The sequence below is a fragment of the Alligator mississippiensis genome, chromosome 12 (assembly GCF_030867095.1).
Source record: "Alligator mississippiensis isolate rAllMis1 chromosome 12, rAllMis1, whole genome shotgun sequence".
Classification (NCBI taxonomy): domain Eukaryota; kingdom Metazoa; phylum Chordata; order Crocodylia; family Alligatoridae; genus Alligator; species Alligator mississippiensis.
Genome location: NC_081835.1, coordinates 19,202,506 through 19,224,304, shown reverse-complemented (window position 1 = coordinate 19,224,304; position 21,799 = coordinate 19,202,506). Strand labels below are relative to the sequence as shown.

The following is a 21,799-nucleotide window of genomic DNA, read 5'->3' as shown; positions in this document are numbered from 1 at the left end:
TATACCGCTTTTTCTCCAGGCACAAAAATGGCAATTTCGGAAGAAAAATAAGTAACTTCAACAAGAGAGAACTCCCAAGCGAATGATCATTTGTACACTTTCCCTGGCTTAACCCTTTCCCAGGACTAGGCAGAGGGGAGCTGTAGTGAAAGACTTCCATGCCATCCCAAGACCAGGTTCACCCTGGTAAGGAGGAGCTGTGGGAGGCACCTGCCCCCACCCCTCCCACAGACCAGGAGAGGAGGGGAGGAGCAGCTGCCATCTGCTCTCTGCCAGCTCCTCACACAAGAGCACCCAGTGTGGCGGCTTTGCCTCTCTGTTCCCCCTACTCTGAGACTGGAAGCAGAGTGGAGGAACAGTTACTCGCTCCTCTCTGCCCACTCCCCAGATCAAGATGCCCAGTCTGGAAAATGGGCAAGGGCTTTGGCCTGCTCCTCTCCTCCTTTCCCTTCCCCTGCACGGGGTCCAGGGGGAGAGCAGCTACCACTGCTGCCTGCATCTTCCCCAAACTGGGCACTATCTGGCTTGGGGCTTTGCCCCAGTGCTCCCTCTCTTCCTCCCAGACTGCAGGAAGCTGCTCCCTACCCATTCCCCAGACCCCAGTCTAAGGAAGCTATGGGTAGTTTCTCTCAGCTGCTCCACTCTTTCAATGGACTGGGAGAAATGGAGCAGCCACTGCTCCCCACACCTTCCCATCCTGAGATCACCCCAGTCTCAGCAAGGTGCAGAGAGCAAGGGAGAGGGGGTGGCTGCAAGCAGAATGCTGGTGTGCTCCATCTCCCGGAAAGATTTCTACCAATGCAAACATCTCTGAAGTTTCCACCGATAGAAACAAACGCCTGTTGACAGCCTAGGGAGAAACCAAACATGAAACAGTCTAGACACAGAAAGTGAAACTACCTTCAGTGACCAGCCTAGAGAAAAGGTCCAAGCCAAATGGAAGTAAACAAATTAGGCAAGAATCACATAAATTAACTACATTTTCCAGTGGAGTTAGTAAAAGGTTGAAAGGTTTTTGTTTGTTTGTATTACTTTTATCCTGCCGGGCTCCTGCTAAACAAAATGCATTTTTTTCAGAAAAGATTAAAAAACAAACCCTTCCATAAGCCAGTTTGGTAATAGACTTGTTTTTAAAAAATAATATTCTTGGAAGCTTGGCAAAAAAGCCTCACAAAAAGGCAGACACAGGATGTGAAGAATCATTTTTCTCTTCAATGGCCCATATTAGAGGTTCTGCTGGCCCAAGTGAAACTAAATCACAGCCCTCCCTTAGGACGTCTGAGAAGAGAGATTGCAGAAAGCTTTTATTAGCAAAATGAAAGCTCTGGAATTTCCACTTCTGAGAAAAGATAGCAACAGAAATCCACCTCCTCCATGCCCGCATCAGGCAGGCAAAGAACATATTAATAAAAAGCAAAATGAAATCAACCACACAAACTCCAACGTGGATAAGCAACTTGGCTTTTTAAAATGTGAGAAAGTACAAGCAAGCTTATGGGATTTTAGCTAACCCCACAAGCATATAACCCCACAGGCATAATGTACCTCACAACCTGCAAGTGTCTACTCCACCCTCTGCCTTAGACAGCCCCTCGCTCCACATAACACTGAAAGCTGTCACTGCATATTGCACGCTCTTACACACCTACACCCATTAAATAGATACTGCTCTTTCTTCCTCAATGCCTTGTCCTCCAAAAACTAAAACTAAAAACAATTAACACGTGTAATTGCCAGCATCATGGAAATAGGAATATATCCTGTGACTACAAACTTCAGGATCCACTTGCCATATCGTTTCCTAGCACTAGTTATGAAACATGTAATGTGTACCCAGAGCATTCAGTTGACCAAAGCCAAAAGTTCAGACATAGATCGTAGAACAACAGATTTTCAAGAATGGCTAGAATGAGTCCGCTCTGGTTACGATTCCCTCCAAACAACAAGGGAGGCTGATTTTAAAAACCTACTGCTGAAGCAATTACCTCTCTGCTCCCACTTATTTCAATGTTCTTGGAAAACAACAGATTTCAGACAAGGAGATCTGCTGACATTGCTAAGCATGAGCCAAATTCAAAAAACCAACAACTTCCCTTAGCTTCAAATGCTTCATTAAGATAAACTTATGCATAATTGAAAAGCACTGATCACATTTTAAAAGTAATGAGCACATAATCTCGAACAGAAAAAGTGCGTTGTTTAAGCTTAGTTTTTTGTAGCTGAGAATTAGGGGAGTGCATGAGAGAGGGAGAGAGAGGTTACAGCTCAGACATTTAAAATATTTCAAAATAAACAAACCAGCTCCATACAGCAGCAAAACAGATGCTTTCCCCAATTTATTTACTTTTGGAAAACTAGCCCCTTGGTTATTTTTCTGATCTGGGGTAAAGCAACATTAGCCATCTAAATTCTACTTGAACAGCTTAAGGGATTTCACCAGCCTGGTGAACGTACAACACTCCATATTCAAATGGCAGACCCTTATGGTTGTGCTGTTTCAGCTGAACTGACCTTGGCTGCTTTTTTCTAGCAGGCGGGTACCATGCTCTGCATTTGACCCCTAAAATTTACTTTAAGTAGTTTTGCAAACACCAGCCACCACCCTCACCTCCTACCCAGCGCAGCATCTCATGTTTCTCATTCACAGAACTTGTTTTGTCTGTTTCTGGAAGCAGCAAGTGTGCGCATGGGAGGCTTCGTAGGGACTAGATCAAAAGCAGTCTCCTCACTCCAAACTGAACTAGCAGAAATACCATAGTCACCCTCAAAAAAAAAAAAAAAAAAAAGCACCAAGACAAGGGGAGTTGAAACTGAAGCTCTATGTGCTTAGGAGTCCTAAAAGTTGTTAACCTACTGCGTGGACACCCACTGACACAGCAGATCAGCAGATACTGAGATGCTGTTATCAAATAAAGAGCTATGGTACATGTAACAGCTGCTTTATAGCACTTCTACATTTTCTTCTTCTCTTTTTCAATAATTCAAAAACAACAACACTGTACTATGGATAAATGCCAACCCTTCACTACAACTCTTCTCCTTTCTTTAAGGTCACCATATAAATCTAAAAAAGGAGTGTACAAAAAATTATAATCAGTAATTTTTCAAGGGAAAAAAGAGTGTCACACTGTTTTTTTTTACAACCTTTATGGTTTTCCCAGTTTTTGAGGGCCCAAAGGTAATGGGAAACCCACAAAAACTAGGAAGGGTGGGGGCTTGTTAGTAGTCAAAGTAACTTTTCACTGGAAATTGCCTAAATTTCAAGAGAACAGTGATCCTTGAAAAGCAAGCAAGGGCTAGTTCACTTTATTGAGCAGGGATGAGGAGCAGGTAGACATCAGGGTTAGACTTTAGGAGGCGGAGGAAAAAAAAAAATCAAAGGTAACACTTCACATATACTACCTGCCAAAATTGCTTGTTCGGTTTTTTTTATGTTCAAGAACTACACTTCTGAAAATAGGCAATTGTAAAAAGAAACACTAACATCCCATCTTCCCCCCCCCCCCCCCCCCCACACACACACACACACACACACTCACACTTACACTCTGCTGGTTATTGGGTATCATTAGAATAATAAAATATTCCATGCTGGAAATATATCTTCTGAGGGTTCACAATCTTGATGTAGGGTGATGGTGCATTCAGTAAAAGGAAAAAAAATCATTTGACCCGGTGTATTATTATAGTCTTCATCTCACTCTGATAAGATGACTATTGGGTTGAAATAAGCCACTTAGAGTCAGAGATGGCACCTTCAATATACAACTGGGTTTCCCAATGCTGACAGCTTTTCTGTAATAAGTTGCTGTTTGGGCTGAAGTCTCTATTATTCTCAACCAAAACTATTCTCCCTCCTCCCTGGTTTGTAGAATCTAGTACAATTTTATTTGGCTAAGTTTAATTATTTATTATTTCATAATGCCCACTTGTACGCTTTACAGAAACATGAGATGGTAAGTTCTTCTCCACGAAAAATTCTAATTAAATGATAACTTGGAAAGACAGCAAAGATATTACAATATATAGTAAACAGACAGAAAGCTAAACACAGTTACACATACATGGTTAAGGTGTTGCCAACTATAACCATCCTATCATAAGGATGCTAATTATTAGTGTTTACTTTTGGAGCCTCAGTTCCTGGAGTTATGCGAGTAGATGAGAACCAGCATTCATTTGAAAAATATATAAAAGCAAGTTTCTGGACTTCATGGTTGCAAATAAGAACATGAAAGTGTGACCCCAGTATACCAGAATGTTGCATAAGTTAGAAGGCAAATAAGAGCCTAAATTGCGTTTAAAAAATGCCTAAGCCATTATTATCAAATGTTTAACATTAGCAATAGTTCAGTTACACAGATACTCAAGTTATATATATGCACAGATACACCATTACTGTTTTAGAAGGCTTTTTGCCTCCTAGTATAAACACTGATTGAGACTGGATTTGGGAGAGATGCATTTCACATGCTTTAAGAATTGTTTTCAGATATTTTTGACCATGGGGAAGGGGTCAGACTGAGGAAATCAGAAACATGTCCTTTAAGACACAAGGTTTTCCATCTTGTGTGCCTAATGATAGTCAACTAAAGAAGTCCTGTTACGTTTAGCAGTGTTGAGCACTCACCACTCCTGGTTACATCAATGCAAAAAGCTGGTGGCTCAAGTCTATATACCAATTTAAGTACATAATGTTAGATGCCAACAGTTAGCTGTCTTTGCCTTAACTCCTCAACATGAATCTGAAGCAAAATCCCCTTCTGTGTTTAAGAAATACTTTGCAAATAATAAAATTTGAAAAAAGATGTATACAGCATACTGTGTGTCATTTTTCAGGACATTTTCAATGTAGCTAAGTGAGTATATCAAGCCCTGTACGCTTATATGCAGATGATTTCAGCAAACTGAACATGTAATAAAGCTGAAAAATGCAAACTGACTGACTCTCATATCACAATATAAAATCAATGTGAATCATCTATTTATTTTAATATGGAATAGATATTTTTAACCTCACCAGGACAAAAGAAACCCAAGAAATTCAATACAAAAAGTTGATCCTACTTTATGTCTTCTAAATACCCAAAAGTCAGAAATTGCCAAAATATACAGTACCTACAACAACTGTAACTTGAACCAACTGTACTCGTACATTAAAGAAGAAATGCAGCAACACTGAGGATCCTCCCTGTAAGATATTAAGTACCCCCAATCCCTATAGACTCTAAGGTCTGGGCTAATTAGTACTTTAAAACAGTGCTCTGTTACCATAAGGAATAAAAATTGCTGCTGTGGGAACCCAAATGATAGATTTCTGACTATTGTTTAAATATTATGCTCTACATCAGAGGTTTCTGTATCAGTTATGCTGGATTATTAATATATCTATTCAAAACAGCAAACATGCAATGTTTTTATATCCTTTCCTTTGACTGCTCCTCTAGCACAATCCTTGATGACATTGAGTACCTCCAGCAAGCATGGAGATCTCAGCGAGTAACCCTATCCCATTCCACATCCATTTGCATCTTCCTTCAGTCCTGCTCAGCCTGTGCTCTCATCATTCACTGTCAGCACCTCTACCACTGTCCTTCCCTGCTGAGTGATCTTAATAACCCAATAGTGGGTTACATAGCACAGCAGTCAAATATAAACCCCATAGCCGACTGAGGCATGCCACTATCCTTTTATATATATATTTTTTTTTTTTTTTCAAAGCCACACTTTAAATCATTTCGCATACTAGAATGTCAGGATGGATAACCACTGCCAGAACACCACGCAGAATCCCCCCCAAGTCAGCCACAGGTTCAGGTAATCTTGACCTCCCTTTTTACAACATAAATGCATAATTTCCGCACCAGTCTTTGATGAAGGGTCCACAGACTTGAAAAGAGGAAACAATTACAGTCATTAGAATTTCACCCAAGCATGAGATTTAATCTAGGGCCATGGACTTGCCAATGGCTGTGGGGGTCTCAATGGAGACAAAATTGCTCTGTGGGAAAAAAAAAACCTTGATGATGACATTAGTCAGCAAGAGAGACTGGGCTTTGTCTTCCATTGAGCAGCACGGCCAAATACAAGGAATCTATTTTCCCTCCTCCCCTTCTCTTCTTGATTGCAAAAAAAAAAAGGAAAAAAAAAAACAATAATTTTGTTTCTTTCTTTGAAATGCAGCTTTTGCATACTTTAGAAACTTTCTTCTCCAGTGCAATAATGCTGCCTGCAGAAGAAGGAAGGAAAGAAAGGGAGGACTTGACTTAACAAAAGTAGATTTGATGCATGAATAAGTGTCTGGGACAAAAAGTCATTCCCCCCCACCCACCCATCTTTTATTTAAATTGGATTGTTTTACCAACACTAATCGCCTACATTTCTATAGCTGCTCAGCCTGAAAGCTCTGCAAGTGCTGTTCATATTTTATATATGCAGCAATAATTTCATTATTGAAATACGACCAGCTGGTACACAACGCATTTGAAAGCAATCAGAGCAGGTGAAATTTTGAGCAAGCAATTGGAAGTAAATTCCTCATTTTCTGAGGAGTGCCAGCAGGAATCCACACCAAGCAGGCAATGTACCAAGTATTATGACTAAGTCCCAACCATATGCTGGGCACCATGTAAGTTATAAAATAAAAGCGGCCTTTGATCTGTAATGCCTGTCATTTAAGAAACTGGAAGAAGTGAGTCTTTAGGAAGGTTACAAGACTCACTTCTTTCATCATGTCAAGATGTGAACCTCAAAAAACGTAATGAAACTCATCTCTCAGAACAAGACAATTGAGGAACACATTGCCCTAACTAAGAATAAAACCTAGGCATCCCATATCCGATGCCTATTCCACCCCCCCCCTCCCCCTGCACCCCCACCTCCCATCCACTCTCCACCCCAAAACATGACTGGTAGTCTCAAGAGCACTGTTTTGAAAATTTCCTTCTGTTAGTTTTCCTCCACAATTTACCCATTCTTCTTATTGTCTTATTCATACATATATATTTCTTTGTCTGGTCACAACCATCCCGGGTGCTGGTAATACTGATAATTACAATCGAATGCAGAAATAATCAGCTTAGGTTTGAAACAGATCATAATTCAAATTGGGAGCCGACACTAATCATTTGATGTTCGCTTGAAAAGATTAGATAGACTGCACAAGAACATTTTGGTAGAAGAACTGATAAGAAGATGGGAAATAAGAATTATTGGTATTTACTCTGCCTGCAATGCTTATGGAAGCAAACTGTTTAAAAGGAACACTTCAGAATGACTATTTAATCTGAATTTTACAGATAGTGCTGAAAATATTTTCCTCACAGAATACACAGTATCTTTGCCATCATATCTATCCTATGGGCTGTTCAAGCTTTTCTTTGCAGGAATTCTCACTCAATTTTGTTCCATTATGAGCTGTGACCCACAGTACACAATGCATTCAAGAATCCAGCTGGAAATTACTGCTGGGGAACATCTGTCCTTACTCTTCAGCTTGCCAGGCCTGCCTTAGGGTTCCCAGATAGAAAACAACTAGCTGCCATACACAGAAACAACTTTTTATTCTGCTTACAGGCTTCAACCCAATGGAAATTTGGCGTTTGAGTTTGTTTTCTTTGTTGGATAATGTTTTGGAAGACTCGCTGCACATCTTATTTAACATGATGCTCCAGTCTTTTGCCACCTGTGATTTTTGTCAAACAGACATGTCATCCAAGAACATACGTAAGTGTAACGCACATAGAAAACAGGTGGAAAGGAGAAATACTTTTAGGAAACTAAGCCCACATATTCACCAAATTAAACAAGTCATACTTTTTAATTAAAAAATGGGTGTTTTATGCAGGCCTGTGCAAAGCAGCTAGTATTTGTTTTGGATTCGGATTTGGCCGACTCAGGGGACAGTAATTCAATTCAGTGATTCAAATCACTGTCCCGAATCGATTTGGCCGAATCTGATTAGGAGATTCGGCCGCTGCCGAATTGTCTGAATCTCCAAATTGGACAGGCCTCATCCCCTGCCCGCTCTCTCAGCCCCAGCTCTTAAAAAAAAAAAAAAAAAAGCCCTGAACTCACCAGCTCTTGCCAGGCTGGGGGGGGAGGGCAGGGGGGGCAATCCCCACTGCACCCCCCCCCGCCAGTGTGGGGAGCTCTGCCACAAGTCCCCCAACCCCTGCCTGCTCTCCCAGCCCCACCTGGCAGGGGTCCGCCCATGGTCCCCTCCCCACTCCTCCAGCCCCCGCTCTCCCGCCCCCTACTTACTAGCACAGAGTCCGGGTCCAGCTCCCTGCAGCAGCATGCGGGGACTGCCCGAATCTCTGAAGCTCTCCGAATTGATTCGGACTTTTTAATTAGTCTCCTGATTCAAATCAGAGATTTGGCTGCTGAATTGAGCCAAATCTCCTCTGAATCGAATCAGCACCCAAAGCTTCACAAAGCTCTAGTTTTATGTAAAGTTCTACATCATATAACATTTGACTACATCAAGCAGCTACTATTCAGAAGGTACTTTCTAAACCAAACTATAGGTTTTGTATTTATGAATGCAGTGGAACTTGTAGGTAATCTGCAGCAATGAGTAGGAAACCTCTACGAACTGTCAGGCAGCAAGTAGGGCAAAGTGGTACCTTAGAGACTAATCAATTCAGAGGCATGAGCTGTTGTAACAGCCTATGTCATCAGATGCTAACATGGCTAACCACCTCTGTGCTAAAAATTGCGCCACTTAGCAGGTGAGGCCACATCCATCATGACCAAAAATCCTGCATTAAAAAGGCACTTTGTTTTGACTACAATTGTTTTAGTTATAAAAATCCTTCAGATTGTACAATGAACCGAGATTTTATTAATAGATTTCAGGCTGGTAACAAGCTTTTAATAAGACAATTACTAATGTAATGAGGCCTTAGGTAAAAAGCACCAAAAGACAGATAGATTTGATTACTACCCCCAAACAGTTCATAAACTACCTTCAGATAATAAGCAGCAAGAAGAAAGGGTGAGAGGTTATGTCATTATTCAGTGAATGCTAATACACAGCATGATGGAACAAAATAAATTTTGTTTTTAGATCAATAGCAAAAATGATCAAACACCAGAATTAGCAAGTCTGCCGTGCTGGGTTATTAAATGTCTCCTGAGAAGCTGTTGTACATGTGTGTAAAATAATGAAGTATGAACTAACATGGTTTGTTGCATATAGGCAACATGTCCTCCCAAACTTTGTGCACATGTTGCCTTGAATTAGTAGAAGCACAGCTGAACGTAAGCCAAAGGACAATAGTGGAGCAAACCTACACTTCTTTATAATTTACAAATAGAGATAAAGGGAGAATTAAAGCGTAATGTTAATGATGCTCTCAAAACCAAGATGAACAGTATAAATAAATAAAATGAGCACTACAAAAGTAGTCAAGACTTCTCAGCTTTCAACAAAAACCAGAAAAGCAATTACTCAGCATAGCTCCAAAAATCTTGCTTCTTCACATCTCTTCTTCTATCCCATAAAAGGTAAGGAAAAAATCTTCTCTGTATGCTCCTACAACTACTTTCTACTTAACTGACAAAGTCAATGGGCTTGTTGAATCTGTAGCTCCTAGTAGGAAAACCTGTCAGCTCTAAACCAAGAAATGGAGGGGGAAAGCGCAAAGCAAAGACTTCCTTACACCAGACTGCACACCAAATTGGCCTGATCGTTAACAAAGTACATTAACATGAAATAAAAAGACAATAATATTTATTCTCAAACGCTGCAGTTATGACACAAATGAAAAAAGGAAAACTCCATATTAAAAACTAGATGAATTGCCTTCAAGTTTTCTACTATCCCCCTCTAACAAAGGCCTCACAATACAATCCTTAGGCAATACAGGAGGAGTTTGAACAGACTTAGGACTAACACCATGCAATTTCCTTGCTTTTGCTCATTTGTTAGATGACCTTAAGGTAAAATATGCAGGTGTGTGTATTAATATTGAGTACCATGGTTCCCACATCTCTAATTGCTTTACAAGCTAAATCGGATAATCCTTACATAAATGGAAAAAAAACCCTATACAACATTTGACCCCTTCCACGAGGGTGGGAGAGTCCTCCTACTCACATGCGGCTTTCAACTAAAAATCTTTTTTTTTGCCTAAATTACAAATACCGCAAAGTTGAGGACATCAAAACGGAAACAGTTCTTTGTTAAAAGCAAAGCACAAATGAATTTGCTTTGGAGTGGGATAGGGGGCCCAGTTTGAATTCTGGGTCTATACTTCATTTTATTTTGTTTCAAACTGAGGTCACTCCCTCCAGGCTGACCTGCTACCCTATACATTTATCATAAAGATCCTACATAGTAAGCAAACACTGCCCTCTTGTGCACCATAAAGTCCAGTAGAAAAGGTTGCATTTTCTTTTCTTTTTTTCTTTTTAACAGCAGCAACTTGTTATACCAACTGTCTTCTCTTGACCTGTGCCAACCTGTACTCTCAACAAGCAAACATTTTCACGTGAAACAGCTAAAGTCAATACAGTTGTTCCTACAAGTTCTTGTGTAAATATTACATACTAGTAGAGCATGTTGAAATCATTTTTTAAAACTGTAAATTTCAGTTTGAAGGGGGAAAAAGTAATTCAGTTTCAAAACTTTAAGGCAATAATGTTAAAAGTGTTTACTAGACAGAGAGTAACTGGAGTACAACTATACTGCCCACATACGCCATTTATAAGCACAACAAATAGACGAACTTCAACAGGTGCTTTAGACAACATCTTCATTGAGGAAATGCTGAAACTTCTTCATTTAACACAAAGGGAACAAACCTTTCTGACAGGCGTGCCACAAACTAGCCTACATCCTCCCCAAGCGCCACTCCAATCATTTTTGCTCAATCTGCTTTCGGGTCCCTATTCTGTACTCCATGCCCAATCTCCCCCTCCACTTTCTCCTTCCTGTCCTGTGCTCCCTGCCTGATCTTCTCCGCTTTCTGCCTCATCTATTGCTGTGGGGCCTGCCCCTTCCATGATCTGCCACAAAGGCTGCCCGTGCCACTTTTGACACTCATGCTGCAGGTCGGCCACCCCGATGTAACAAAGTATTTCCAAAGTATCAATCAGTTCAGAACACACAAGTTCTCTCTCCTGAGACCAGGAGTCCTAGCTCTTCTGGGTTTTAACATCTGCTCATGACATCCCAGGCTTCCTTATTACAGCTGCCTTCCTCAACTCCTGCTGGTTGCCAGGGGTCCTTCCCAAGCTCCCCAACACAACTGACCAGAATGATAACTATTAAGCAAAGGTAGGCACTCTTTCCCTGAAGAAAAACACACTCCTCTCACATTTTTTACTCCGGCCAGGTCAAGAGGTCTAGAAACAAATTTAAGCCTCCCTATATAGCAGTTGAGAACTCTACCATTGGGCCAACTGACCTGCATCCAGAAGATTGTATTATAAATTCAAATGACATTCGAGAAGTTCTTTAGAAGCAACTTTTATAGGAGCTACTCAGATCTGGTCTCCCTGTCCAGCACTGGATCTTAATGAGCCAATATTCAAATATCTCATTCCAATACAATACAATCAACAGAGGGTTACAACTGAGGATTGTTCCCCAATGGGTTAAAGTTAAAAAACCCATGGTGAATGGATAACAATGTATGCAAGAAGATAGATGACAACCCAACATGCTTTATAGGTATAACAACCTAATACATACACATCTGGACTGTTATAAAAAAAAATTGAGGATGCTTTTTGCATTAATAACCAGGCTGTAGGGCTCCCAAAAGGACAGCCACTCCCATCCATTCCCCACACCCAACAGGACTCACACTGAAGCCCAGTTGTTCCAGCCCCCATCATCTTAAGTACATGCAAGTGGATCAAGTTCTCCCAGGATGCCTCATTGGCATTTTCTACAATGCCAGAGGGGCAATGGCTCTCCTTCCCTTCTTGGCACGGTGAACATATGCCCTGGTTTGGCCAGGACAGTCCTGGATTTCATAGGCCATCTGCACCAGTTAGCTAAAATCAAGGCAAAAATCCTGGATTAGTGGTGCCATCCCAGCCACATGTGCCATGCCCAGCCCAGTTCCTCCTGAGCAGCAGCTGGAGACGTGGAGTGGGCTGGGCACTACTCCTCCTGCCTGTGGCAGGGATTGGCCAGAAGGAGGCAGGCCAGGGGCGGGAGCCAGAGCCAGGGTTCGGCCGTGCATGGGGGTGAGCCGGGATGGCCGCCCACCACCAAAAGCCTCATGCCCTGCCACTGCGGCTACTGCCAAGGTCCAGGCTATGTGTAGTGGCCCCAAGCAGCTACCAGTGGCGGGGGGGGGAAGTACTGTGTGGCCACGCATCACAGGCTGGTAGAGGCTAGGATGGGGGCTGCTCCCAACGAGATCCAGCCTCTGTGCACAGGGGTTGAAATCCAGCCATGGGTCTCCACGCTGTTCTGTCCTGCCTCAAAATCAGGGCTCCTGGAAGCCACGGGGTCAGGGGACAGGGAGGGACAAGTGGGGGAAGAGATGGCACTCCCATCCCACATTTCCTTCAAAATAATATGGTGACCCTACTTCTTGGACTATATCTGCAGCCCCACTGCATCCTTCCAGTTAGGTGACCAAATGAAGAAATTAGCAGGGCTGGAGGTCAAATCTTGGGGAAGAACAGCCTTGCAAAATCCTACTTGTTCACTCATCAAGGGTAAATAAAAATATCAACATTATCAACCTCATAAAAAGGAAAGACAAGTAGGTTTTGTACAACAGCCGGTAAACGCTCATATCAATCGTACTAGACTGACAGAGTCTACATACCTGCATACAAAAATATCCATTATGTTTTTGAACAAATGTATCAAATATTTTCTACTGACAAAGTGCTGCCACCACAGTCTTACAAATGATCTACCTCCGACCAAACGTGAACTTTGGTACTGAGCTCGCATTTCCCTTGATCTCCCAACCACGTGTTTGCTACTCATTTGCATTAGCAAGACATGCTTTCCCTCTGCTCATTTCCCTTCCCCAAGTCCTTGTGCAAGTTCAGAAGTCTTGGCTCTTCAATGTATCAGGTATGAATTACCCTTCCTTAAGTGAACACAGCAGCAAAGTGGAAACAGACAGTGGCCAGGCAGCCTTCTTTGAAAGGAACTGTAGGGACAAAAGGTGACAATGAAGCTCTGGTTATGAAGTAAAAAAGGTCAAAGGTTCAGACAGGCATAAGGATTACAACTCTACAAGTTTGTTGAAAGTTCCCCACAGGTTTAGACAACCAGGGTCAAGCAGTAGCTTTCCAATTAAAGCTCGATAAGACTACCCTGTCCTTTGAACTTTATAGGCAAAATCCGTTTTTTCAAATATTCTTTGAGAACCCAGCTCAGCTCACTCCAAGTCAAGCATATAAAGGGCATCTGCAAACAGCTTACCTAAAACAAACAGTACGGTATCCCTTACTGCGTGTGTGGGGAGGGCGGGTGACCGGGATGAGGTAATCATGTACCTCTGTATTCGTGCACTGACCCTTTGGAGGGCATGAAATTAACCATCAGCAAGTCAGAAATCTGCTACTGGTTAAACTACTTTGCTACGCAGAGTGGTCTTAACATGAAATATGAGGATTGAGTTTCTCCTGGAAGATTAACTTGTAAAACCTCTCTGCAGGCTTCCCCTACTGCTGAACTCAGTCAAGAAACCATTCAGGACCCTACTGGATGTATAGGCCTATGAAGAACAAATGCATGAACCAATGCCCTATTCCTCAGACAAGGATAATTCCACCCTCACAGAAATTCATAAGGCTCAGTACCAAAAGAGAAACTCAGAACAAGCAGCAGCACACAGACTAGCCCAGATGGATTAAAATCCCTCAACCAAAACACTGGTTTACACTTGCACCAATATCCAAAGAACATTTCTGACACCACCACTCACGTCTATCAAGTGATATTGCACTTCAATACACACATGGACAAGGGGGAATGTATTACTCCTAGAATTACCATTTCTACTTCAATCCCAGATAGGGCTTTTGGCTCTTTGTGATGCTAGCAGGGAAAGAGAAGTTGCAACTGAGAACAGAAACAAGCAACATTTTAGATTATAGAAAATTATTCAGCCACGAGATGGAAATTCACTTATGCAATCTGCTGATGAGCATCTTGCTGTTTGTGACAAAACTTAAGAATACATCCTCCAAATGAAGTTCTATTTTCAGCAAATTACGTCTATGCTTACGTAGCATAGTTGTATGCTATGTATTACGTAGCTATATTACTATGCTATTACGTAGCATAGTTATGCTACATAACTGGGAGACCATTTTCAAGCATCTTTACCACTACCAAGCCAAACAGCAACCAATGGCCTTGGTTATATGATTGGCCACCTTGCCACAAGGAAAAATATGCAATTACACATCATAGTCTCTCATTATAACCAGAAACGAACTTGAACCATGTTCTTGTACTATTCTCAAAAGTAAGAACTGTACACTGACTGTAGAGGTAACTGTAGCAGCCATTCTATGCTGAGCAACAACTTAAAGGGAACCTGAAACACTGGAGCCCGTGGGCAGAGATGACCCAAGCTGGGTGCAGGGCCCGAGGCAAATCAGTCTGTGTGGGGTCCTGCCCCCAGACGTGAGGAAGCCGGCGGTGGATTCGCCGACAGTGGGTGCCAAGCAGCCAGACATGAAGCCAGCGGCAGCACAGAGTCACTGTGGCCACTCCACCCAGCTTCGCAGGACCCCTGAAAGCATGGGACCCAGGGCAGTCACCCCAATTCGCACACACCCCCCAGGACGGCCCTGCCTGAGAGAGAATCCTGACCAGCACATCACTTATCTCCCTTCTCTATTTTATAAGGCCATGTGATGATACACAGGGGAAGCATTGCACACTTAACCATGACACCCATAAGCAGCATGTCAAAGACGTTGATCTTGTATATACATTTAAATCATCCCACAATGAGGTGCATGCATCTTCACAGTGTAATCATATAACCTTATTACTACAACTGACCCCTCTTCCCCACATCCTCAGACTATTGTTTTGTGGCCCTCCTCAGTTACCCTCCCCCAAAAATTAGCAAACTGAAGCAGTGCGGCACTAGTAAAAGCCAGGGAAATGCATGGCAGCATGGAGATTCCCAGTCTGTTTCAATACTTCACTGCTAGGTTAAACCACTGGGTTTCAGTGTCCAAGAACAAACTGAAAGTGATGGGGTGTAAAATGTAACTAAGACCTAAAAAGTAATATATTAAAAAGTCTACTGTCAGTCATTCTCATTCCAACCTTGAATATAACCTTCTGGGCTAAAACCTTAAGACAACATCATAGGTGGAGCTGCCTGTAACATTTTCTAGTCCTAGCATGTAGGTAAAAAAATTCTTTTGATTTAACACTTGATATGTTCTGTTCTCAAGGGCAAGCTCTATAAGAAGAAAAATGCAACCACACAGAATGAAATATGACTTCCATCTTCCATTCCATTTGGTTACCACTCAAACATTCTGCATTCGTTTAGACTTGAAACTTTCCTCTCCGGTGAGGCTTGTTTGGTGTTACCAGGAAAAGTATTGCAAGGTCAAATGCTGTCCTGCAAAACAACAAGACAAACAGGCAAGGATACAAGACACAGCTACCGGAAACCCTTTAAGGACAATTAGCTAGTACCAATATGATATGAAGGGACACACTGTTTCATTTAGCTCTTTAAAAAGTAACTGCCACCCTGGGAAAGCCTTCAAATAGAGGTTTAAATACTACCGCAAATAACACCGTGCATGTATATATAAAACCACTAAGGTTTTCTGGGGATCACTAAGTGATTTACCATTAATCAGGCCTCCTTAGCATCATACCTACTTTACAGACCACAGATTTTACCTGTTCTGTCTGATGTACATAAAAGAATATTTGGATTTAAATTTTGACATTTCTCTTCCTTCCTGATTCTAAGGAAAGAGTTCATTTTTAAAGTATTTGCCATCTCATACAGCACCCAAAGTACTTTTTAGCATCTCCCACTCAGGATCCCATGGCAAGTCTCATAATACTTGACACTGTATTGGAAATCCCGGCTCCTGGAGTGCTGTGATTACAAGAGAATCACAGGTTTCATTTAAAAAAGAAAAACAAGCAGATGTTACTAGGCTTTGTGGTTGCAAAGAAAATCTTGAAAATTTGAGGTCTAGAGATTCAAAAGGTAGAAACAGGATCAAAATAATCTATTTTTTTTTAAAGCTTCTGATTTGGAAGTCAGACTTACGGTTTTGGAAAGGTAGAAGAGCAAGCAATACCAGTATCCAAGAACTGAACCATTTCCAATACAGAGAACTAATTAGATTATATTTCACTTAAGCTCCAATCATGTTGAACCCAAATGAGACTGAGGGACATGCACAGATCAGACTGTAGTATCAAAGCTTTACTCTGCAACCGAAATCAAGAATTTTTAGTGCAGTGTCAGAGACAATTGAAAAGTACACTCCTCCTTCACTTTTCATTACTTTGTATTTCTTTAATTGCAATATTCTATTACCGCAGTATTCTATTTCTGTAATTTTGCCTTTTCCATTCTGTACATTTCCTGATATGAAAATGCTGTAGAAGGTCATGCTAATCTGGTCTCAGTGTTCTACTAAAACAAGAACCAGTCTTTGGGTAGAATTACAATCAGAACTAAATTGATCTGGCTTACTTTATACGTAATTCCATGTGTCTGAACAATTATAAATAAAGAATTATTTTTGCAGGAAACAATCTCCATTGTGCTGTTTAATCCACTGTCCATAACCCACATTCTCTCTTACTCTTCAGAATTTTTTTTTATACTTCATGGTCAGTGAGCAATGAAAGTTTAATTGTTATATTCAGATAATATTGACAGCTGGGACCAAACAATCCAAATTCCTTTGTAAAGCTAAAAGAAAAGCAGCAAATGAGAACCCTGTGGTACTGATGATAAATCTCGTTCCACCCATTATCTACTCAACACCACAGAGTGGATGAAAACCAGATTTTCCCCTAGCACCCACCTAGGTCTTGCTTATGAGTGAACAGCTCAATGGAAAGTTTGGCCCTGCCAGATCTTGGCAGTTTCTTACAGAGACTTAAATCCAAATGCAATTGTCTACACAGACACCTCCAAGAAAACCATCCCATCTACCAGAATAAATATTGGTCTTGAAAATAACTTATACAGGTGTCTGTATAAATGACCAACCACATCTGCTGTGAAACAAAGCACAGTTTGAAGGCTAACTGCAACCCACAGATTTCTGAAATGCAAAACATGGTCATCCTCTCCCTGTAATTGCTGAGCAACAGAACAGTTGCTCCAAATTGCCAGGGAACTGAAGCAATAAGTGTCTGTTATTCTATAAAGGAGGACACAAAGCCATAGGCATCAGAGGCATCACTGGCAAGTACTAAAGCTCCACAAAAGGTACTTTTCTCATGAATATATGAAATGAGCTGGCGGGTTCTCATTCCAACTGGCAGGTAATCTCCGAAGTCAGCCTCAGAAAAGAAAAGGCACAGGGAACGAACCCATTCTAAAGAAGGTCCCTGTGTATAAGCACTAAGGAGCACCAACTGGGTTGTTCTGAAGGAAGTTAGACCTGCTGCTGCTCATTTTGAAACTCCTAGTCAAGAAACAGTACACTTCAGAGTCCAGGGTTAATGCATTTTGGTGACATATGGCCCAGAAACGTAAGCATTTTTTGCATTTAAAATAGTCCTTTCTTATGTTACCATTGCCACTCACTTGCATAACTTCTCAATCCTAAACACGTTTCTTGTGCCAGTTACTGTCAGAAGTATTGTCTCTCACAAAACGCCAGATTAACATTAGCTAAGTCTCCAACTTTAGCTGCAAGTAACTCTCTCTCTAGAGAACACATAACAGAGAAGGTTTATTTATGCCAGTACTTATAAATATTAACAAAGGAGCAACAACATTATAAAAAATGCTATAACTTCTAAACAATATTTGTGAAAATTAGTAACATCTAAACTCAAAAAAGCCCCTCTCTCCAGCACGTACCGAGACCCGTTACTGTTTAAAACAACCCGGACACAGGAATTTAAACACATGACCCCAAACAAGGCAGTCTTCATCATGCTTTCACCCTACCAAGGCTCTACAGGAGTCAGAAGACATATGATGATCTCAAAGTCCTTTTATTGAGAATTCATACCCAAAGAGAAGTCAAAACCTTAACTTCCCTACATCAAATCCCCTTTCAACAGGCTTTCCTGATCTTTGCTCAACTTTCTATCCTAAAGTTCATTCCCCCAAAAACTGTACATGGAAAAGTTGCCATGAAGTTTTCTGATATTACCACCTGTATTAAGTAATACAAAAGCATTTTGTTTTGAACAAATACAGAAGCTCCTAGGTTTGCCAAGAAAGGCTTCAATGGGGCAAGATTCAATCACCTCTGTTTTACAGCAAGCAACAGCCTTACTATACAAGCAAATCTAAGTGCCTTTCTATACAAGCAAATCTAAGTGCCTTTCAGGAAGTGGAAGTTATTTTTCCCCCCAGCCAATGTGAATTTATTTGAAACATTCAGCTGAAATAAGTCAGATTCACCTTCACCTCTCTTCTTACACAAAAAGGTAATAAAATGAAGGGTCACTGAAATATATACAGTGCTTCCAAATCTATAGCTTGACATGGGTCACAGTAGGAAAGGAATTGTGCATCTGAATTTCTAACAAGTGTACATTTGAGCTCCTCATCAGGACAACCTGTAGCATTTTAAATTAAGGAAATTCCAAGAAAACTGAGAAATCTGATTAAAAATGTAGAGCTGTGAAATATACTAAGAAGGAACACACTGCCCCTTTTAGCAACAAAGATTTTTTTTAAATATATATATATGCTTTAAAAATTAGCAAACCTAACTCCCCAGCCACTAACTCTGAACCTACCCAGGAGGGACATATACAGTCTACATGCAACTTTTGTATTAGCATGAATATATTAGCTAGGGTGTGATTTTTTGACACCAACACAAGTCTTATGCCAAGTCTACTCTGTAGAGCTCTTCTGGCCTAGTTAGCCTGTTGGAGGGAAGACATGTGAACCTTCAGCAATGTGACTTTGTCAACAGAAGCTCCTACTGTCCACAGTCATACAGGTAAAATTGCACTTTTTCTAAAATAGACTGTACCAGTAAAATAAAACCATCAACCACCTGCACAAACTGAAGCACAGCTTTGCCAATAGAGCCCCATCCACATGAGAACCATTTTACAGGTCAAGTATACTGGCATAATGTACTGTATTTATACCTGTATAGGTAAACTGTATGATTTGCTCAACTGAACAGCAAGATGCTGGTCCAAATCTTTCCCCTATTTACTTACATTGTAACAAACTCCCATTATCTGCAGGTCAGTTACTTGCCTAAACCATTTCAGCACCTAGGAACTCTTCAGCCCTACTGTCTATACTGTAACCCAGCCATTCTCCCTGTACCCGAGTCAAGGGGGAAATTACTTCAAGGCTTCTAAAGCAGCCCAGACTGACCGAGCCCCGTCAATGTCAAGGTTGCAATTACAATAGTAAGGGGCTCCGAGAAGCAAGGTGAGCCTTAACAAGGTGTGAAAAGCTTGGGGAGGTTGTTCCTCTCATTGACCAGCAAGCACACAGGCCCTTTTTTTTGGTCCACTCCCCACAGTACTTATTCTGGTACCAGTAAAGACATCCCCAATGTGGGCCCGCTCCTGGCTGTTGTTACATGGAGTCCACTCTGCTTGCTATGTTGCTCTGTGCACATCTTTCAGCACCAGAGCTCGGGCTCTCAAACGCTCGTGCTATCCATCTCCTGTTCAGTCTACAAGGTGCACATTAGTCTACAAGGTGCACATCCACCTGCCCTCTGCGGTTACATGGGCCTTTTCCCAACCCACCACGGGGGAACCAGCACTCCTGACTCCAAAGAGGCCGGATCCACACTGGAGCTTCATCCGGCAGCAGGCATGTCTGCACGCATGTCTGTGTCTGTCTCTGCTTCTCTGTCCGTCTGTCCATTGTCTCTTGTGTGCCTGTGCTGCTGCTGTGTCCACGTCTGTGTCTGCATCTGTGTGTTTGTCTGTCTGCATCTCTGCACCCGTGTCTATAACTGTGTGTCCATCTGTCTGCATCTCTGCATTTGTCTACACCTGTGTGTCCATCCCTGTCTCTGCATCCATAACTATGCCTGTATGTCCGTCTGTGCCTGCATCTGTGTCTACGCCTGCATGTCTGGCTGCGTTTCTGCATCCAAGTCTACGCCTGTGTGTCCCTGTCTCTGCATTGTGTCTACACCCACATGTCGGTCTGTATCTGCATCCGTGTCTACTCCTGTGTATCCATCTGAGTCTACACCTGTATCTGCCTGTCTCTGCATCCGTGTCAAGGCCCGTGTGTCTGTCTGCATCTCCGCATCCAAGTCTATGCCTCTGTGTCCACCCGCCATGTGTCTACGCCTGTGTCTCTGCAACGTGCCTACGCCTGTGTCCGTCGGTGCCACTGTCCCGGCCCTGGGGGGGCTCATGTCACTCATGCCCCCGCGCCCGCCCGGGCCCCGCACCCCCGCAGGGACAGGGACAGGGACAGGGTCGGGCCCTCACCGCCGATGATGGTCCGGATGAGGGAGGCGTGGCCGGGGCAGTCCACCAGCGTGAACTGCAGGTGCCCGTGGCCGGGGCCGGGGCCGGGGCCGGGGCCGAGGCGCGGGGGCAGCGCGGTGCAGAGGCACGAGAAGCCCAGGTCCAGGGTGATGCCGCGGGCGCGGCTCTGCGGCGCGCGGTCGAAGGCGGCGGTAGAGCCGGCGGTGCTGAGCGCTCGGGCCAGCGCCGTCTTGCCGCTGTCGATGTGGCCCAGCACGCCCACGTTCACGTTCAGCCGCCCCGGACCCGGCTCCGGCCCCTCGGCCGCTGCCGCCGCCGCCGCCGCCATGGGCGCCCTGCCTTGCCCCGCCCCGCCCCGCCCCGGTCCGCCCGGTCCGTCCGCCGCCGCGCCCGGCTGCAACGCGCGTCCCGCCCGCCAGCCGTTCCGGCCTCCCCGCGCCCCGGGCCGGCGGCGTGGGGGCACCCCACACACACACACACACACCTGGGAGGGAAACGAACGCACACACCTGAGAAGCACAAAACACACAGACACACCTGGGAGGGGGAAACGGACACGCACACCTGGGAAGCAGAAAACTCACACACGACGCGAAGGAGGGGGGTGGGGACACACCTGGGAAGCAGAAAACACACACATACACACCTGGGGGGAAATGCACAGCGGGGAGCGGGGACACACCAGAGAAGTGGAAAACATACAGACACACCTGGGAGGCGGAGACGCACACCTGGGAAGCAGAAAACACACACACACACACACACAAAGGGGGGGGGGGGGCCAGGCGGAGAAGACACACACACCTGGGAGGGGGAAACGCACGCAGGCTCCCCAGGCAGCGAAGCCCTAGGCCAGAGCCGCACCCCTATGCAGCCAGCAGCAGGCTCAGCTGTGCAGAGACCGACACAGCCTGGCCCCCGCCCCACAGAGAACACGGTCGCACGCAGCTAAAGGCCTGGGAACAGCGCACTGGGAGACTGCTCTGGGTGGTGTGTGGACGGCGTGGGGGGCACGTGCTTCATAGCATGTGAAACACAGCTGCAGACTCTCTCCCTGTACCTTGTATCGTTCCAGTGATGGTGTAGCCAGGGCAGTCCAGGAATTATGAGAGGCAAGGATTTCTGTGGGTGATGCCTCTGAGTTGACCAAATGCCTGGTTTGGGATAGAGTTAAACGAGCTTTTGCGT

General features: G+C 43.4%; 1 protein-coding gene across 1 annotated transcript in view; it reads right to left on the bottom strand.

Moving 5' to 3' along the window:
• EEFSEC (eukaryotic elongation factor, selenocysteine-tRNA specific) overlaps positions 1-20,960 on the bottom strand; it is a 200,667-nt gene extending 179,707 nt beyond the window's left edge. Inside the window, exon 1 of the mRNA XM_059716048.1 lies at positions 20,612-20,960. Coding sequence (XP_059572031.1) covers positions 20,612-20,939 — 328 coding nt within the window. The 5' untranslated portion in view covers positions 20,940-20,960. The remainder of the gene's footprint in view (positions 1-20,611) is intronic.
• Between the last annotated feature and the right edge of the window lie 839 nt (positions 20,961-21,799).